Source organism: Marmota marmota, unplaced genomic scaffold, assembly GCF_001458135.2.
Source record: "Marmota marmota marmota unplaced genomic scaffold, marMar, whole genome shotgun sequence".
In the NCBI taxonomy this organism is placed as follows: Eukaryota; Metazoa; Chordata; class Mammalia; order Rodentia; family Sciuridae; genus Marmota; species Marmota marmota.
Window position 1 is genome coordinate 48,891,046 of NW_026000037.1, and position 4,235 is coordinate 48,895,280.

At 47.2% G+C, this 4,235-nt stretch overlaps 1 protein-coding gene across 1 annotated transcript in view; it reads left to right on the forward strand.

Moving 5' to 3' along the window:
* Tbr1 (T-box brain transcription factor 1) overlaps positions 1–2,298 on the forward strand; it is a 10,588-nt gene extending 8,290 nt beyond the window's left edge. The window contains 1 exon segment of the mRNA XM_048812374.1: positions 1–2,298. This exon segment is cut by the window's left edge and continues 26 nt beyond it. Within this exon segment, the coding sequence (XP_048668331.1) occupies positions 1–623 (623 nt within the window). The 3' untranslated portion in view covers positions 624–2,298.
* The last annotated feature ends 1,937 nt before the right edge of the window (positions 2,299–4,235 follow it).

Consider the following 4,235-nt stretch of genomic DNA (forward strand, 5'->3'; position numbering starts at 1 on the left):
CCGGCGCGCCATCGCCGCAGCGCTGGTTTGTGACGCCAGCAAACAACCGGCTAGACTTCGCGGCCTCGGCCTACGACACCGCCACGGACTTCGCGGGTAACGCGGCCACGCTGCTCTCTTACGCGGCGGCGGGCGTGAAGGCGTTGCCACTACAGGCAGCCGGTTGCACCGGCCGCCCGCTCGGCTACTACGCCGACCCGTCGGGCTGGGGCGCACGCAGCCCCCCGCAGTACTGCGGTGCCAAATCGGGCTCTGTGCTGCCCTGCTGGCCCAACAGCGCCGCGGCTGCCGCGCGCATGGCGGGAGCCAACCCTTACCTGGGCGAGGAGGCCGAGGGCCTGGCCGCAGAGCGCTCGCCGCTTCCGCCCGGGACCACCGAGGACGCCAAGCCCAAGGACCTGTCCGACTCCAGCTGGATCGAGACGCCCTCCTCCATCAAGTCCATCGATTCGAGCGACTCGGGGATTTACGAGCAGGCCAAGAGGAGGCGGATTTCGCCAGCAGACACGCCGGTGTCCGAAAGCTCGTCCCCACTCAAGAGCGAGGTGCTGGCCCAGCGGGACTGCGAGAAGAACTGCGCCAAGGACATAGGCGGCTACTACGGCTTCTACTCGCACAGCTAGGCCATCCCTGCCTGCTTAGGGCCCGCGCGCCGCCGCGGCCCTACCCCCCAGCCAGCCCCTCACAGCTCTTCCCCAGTTCCTCTTTCCCAGGCCCTACTTTGAGTGCCCTCTCATTTTACTGACCCTCGATGACCGTCTGCAGCGAATAAGTGCAGGTCTCCCACTATGATTTAACCCTACCCCCACTTTTTTTTGCACAGCCGTCTCTGCAATTAGAGCACCGACCTTCAACTTTGCTGTAAACCTTTTGGTTTTCCAACTTCATTTCCTTCTATGAAGTTATCCTTCTAATAATCCTCCTCCCCTTCGTTTCTCTCTCACCTCCTCCTTCTTTTTCTTGTAATGAAACTCTTCACCTTTAGGAGACCTGGGCAATCCAGTCAGGCAGAATCGATTCCGACTCGCCGTGTCTCGGCCTCCCCATTAACCATAGGATGTTGACTCTAGAACCTGGACCCACCCAGCGCGTCCTTTCTTATCCCCGAGTGGATGGATGGATGGATGGATGGTAGGGATGTTAATAATTGTAGTGGAACAAAGCCTGTGAAATGATTGTACATAGTGTTAATTTATTGTAACGAATGGCTAGTTTTTATTCTCATCGTCAAGGCACAAAACCAGTTCATGCTTAACCTTTTTATTTCCGTTTCCTTCCTTTTCCTTTTCTTCTCTCATTCTTCCTTTCTCTCTTTTCTATTTTCTTGTGAGATAATTAAAAACATTCTAAGAGGCTCTGGAAACAATGAAATACTTGATAGTCATGGGTTTCTCACTTCTCCTCAATTCGTTGCATGAAATAATTACTATGTGCCCTAATGCACACAAATAGCTAAGGAGAATCTGCCCAAACACCTGTAAAGGATAGGTGTCTGTTCATAGGCAAGTAGATTAAGTGGCATGATGCCTGCAAAGCAAAGTTAACTGGAGTTGTGTTTTCCTCCCTTCCTTCTAAATAGAATAGCTCGACATCAGCAATATTATTTTGCCTTATTTGTTTTCCCCAAAGTGCCAAATCCATTACTGGTCTGTGCAGGTGCCAAATATGCTGACAAACTGTTTTTGAATATCTTTTCAGCCCCCCTCCACCTTTATATGCTGTAAATCTTTGTAATGAATACTCTACTAATGATATAGATGACTGAATTGTTGGTAACTATAGTGTAGTCTAGTGAAGATGAATTGTGTGAGTTGTATATTTTATTGCATTTTAGTTTTGAAAATGATTCCCCCTGCCACTTAGAAACAGCTGAAATTTGACTTCCTTGGGAAAACACTAGCATAATGCAAATAAGACTGATTTCCCCCCTCTAAGTCTTGTTATATTTGATAAGGAACGTTAATCCCCCTGGAAATAGATTAGTAAGATTTCTAATGTTGTGTAGCAAACCTATACTTTTTTTTTGTATTTTAAAATTAATGTGAAATATGCATCATACACAATATTCAATCTAGATTCCAGTCCATGGGGGGATTTTTTCCTAATAGGAATTCAGGGTCTAAACGTGTGTATATTTTGGCTCTTCTGTAAATCAAATGTTGTGATTTTTATATTTGTTTCGTTTTGTCTGTGAACTGAATAATTTATACAAGTACACACTCCATTGAGAAACGTTTTGTTTTTTGCTCGTTTGTATCGTCTGTGTATACAAGTAAAATAAACCTGGTAAAACGCTAACTATGGTGTTTGAAAGCAGTTTACAGTTTGAAAATAATTATTATAGGTAATTACTTTTAAGGGTTAAGGAAGATTAGCCTGTTCCTACTGATAAGGAGTAGAATGTTTATTTGGAACCACCTCTAATTTCCTCCTTGAATTTGCTTTATAGCACTCTCAGGAATTGCGATTTCCTTTTTATTTACAGTTATTTAGTTCCCTGTGAGTCAAGTTTCTTTTTATTGCGCTCATCCCCCCAACCGAAAATATACCTACTTTCTTCATATATGTCTCTGATTCTCTCTGAAGTTAGAAATGAGGCGAACAGGAAAAGTAGGGTCTTTAAATAAGGAGTTAAGAATTTCTTTAAATTTCACAAAGTAAGGTGGGAAGTATTGGATGAGAGTAGGCTGTAATTTTAAAGCATGGTAAGATAGGCTGTTGACGACAGGTGTCAAAAATGTTGGTCTTACTAAGAGGCCTTGGAGGTAAATGCAAACACAGAATGGACTACATTTCTTGAGTGAATGGTTTTGGGGGATCATGTGGGGTGGGGTAGAGAAGGACCCATAGAACAAATCCAAGGAAGAGCCATTTGTAAGCACTGAGTTTAAAACTTGTTTTGGGAGGTGTCTGGAGGCTACTAGCTATGTCACTCCTTTACAGGAGTTCCCGTGCCAGTTCCCACCCAGACCAGATTCCCATCCCTTGAGAACAAATATAAAAATGAGAAATTTCCGCCTGGGGGCCGCTGCGCCTTAGGCAAGGATTCCGCAGAGTTCCACCTTCACCTGGTAGAGATGTGATTTTTTTGGCCTTTGGTCTCCAAAGAGGTGATTCAGGATAGAGTCAGAAAAATGGTTTAACGTTCTTGCTTAGTCTGGGCTGGCCTCAGGTTACCGGGCAAAATCTAGAGACTGTCCTGTGTCCCCTTTGCAGTCTGACAGACGTAAAGAACCTTCAAAATTCCAATTCAAAAGAAAATTCGAGGGAGGATGAAACTGACTTGCCTTCCCTGGACAATTCCGCCACTAGACGGCGTTCCGTGGAGTTTTGTCTGCCACACAGAAAAGCGATGACTGATTCTCCTTTGTGTTTCCTTCTCCTTTCCACATCTAAGAACTAAAGAAGAGGACGAAAAGTACAAAACACGGTGCATGTGTTAGCAAGTGAAGTGGAGTAATGCATTCACGTAATCACTCACCCGACCAGGGCTGAGCTCCTGCTACCTGGCCACCTAGTCGCGCTGAGGAGCAGGCGCACGTGCGGTCGCGGGGGAGAGACTGCGGGGGCAGGGGTGGTAAGAACTCGAGGCCGCGCGGGGACGGCGCTCAGCTCTGGGACCCAAGGCCTGGTCGCGAGAGCGCGCGCGCCTGGCGGGGCCCTCAGCCCTTGGGGCAGAGTCCCTGTGAGCAAAGGAGTGGTGTCATGTGCGTAAATGAAGCTCTTGGGAGCTGAGGATAGATTTCACAGGAACGTAGTGCCTTGTACTGAAAGACGCGCTTTAGCTGCTATTAGGAAGTTCTTTAAAAAATTGGGGAGGTCGTTTCCCTTGCAGCTCTGCCACCATCTGCTGTGTGGACTGAGTCAGCGTGAGGTAAATTTGCAGCCACGCGCTCGGAGGCAGTGTGCTTTCTTGTCCCCTTAAAGCATCATCATTTCTCCTCGCTTCCAAGGAGTCTTGGGTGTCTAGTGAAGTGATACTGTCAATGTGTCTGAGAACCTGCTTCTGTTCAAAGGAATCAGAGTTTGGTTCCGGGAGGCCTAGTGGGAATCAAGGTTCGCGTGTCACGCTGGAATTCAAGTTGCCTTTTATGTCCGTGAGAGTAGGGGGTCAGTTTAAGGGCCGAAAGAGGTGGCGAATCCTCCCTGTAAACTCAGATTGCCTCAGTTTTCAACGGTATATTTGCGAAAAAAAAAAAAAAAGAGAGAGAGAAAGGAAGTAAAAAGAAGGTGAA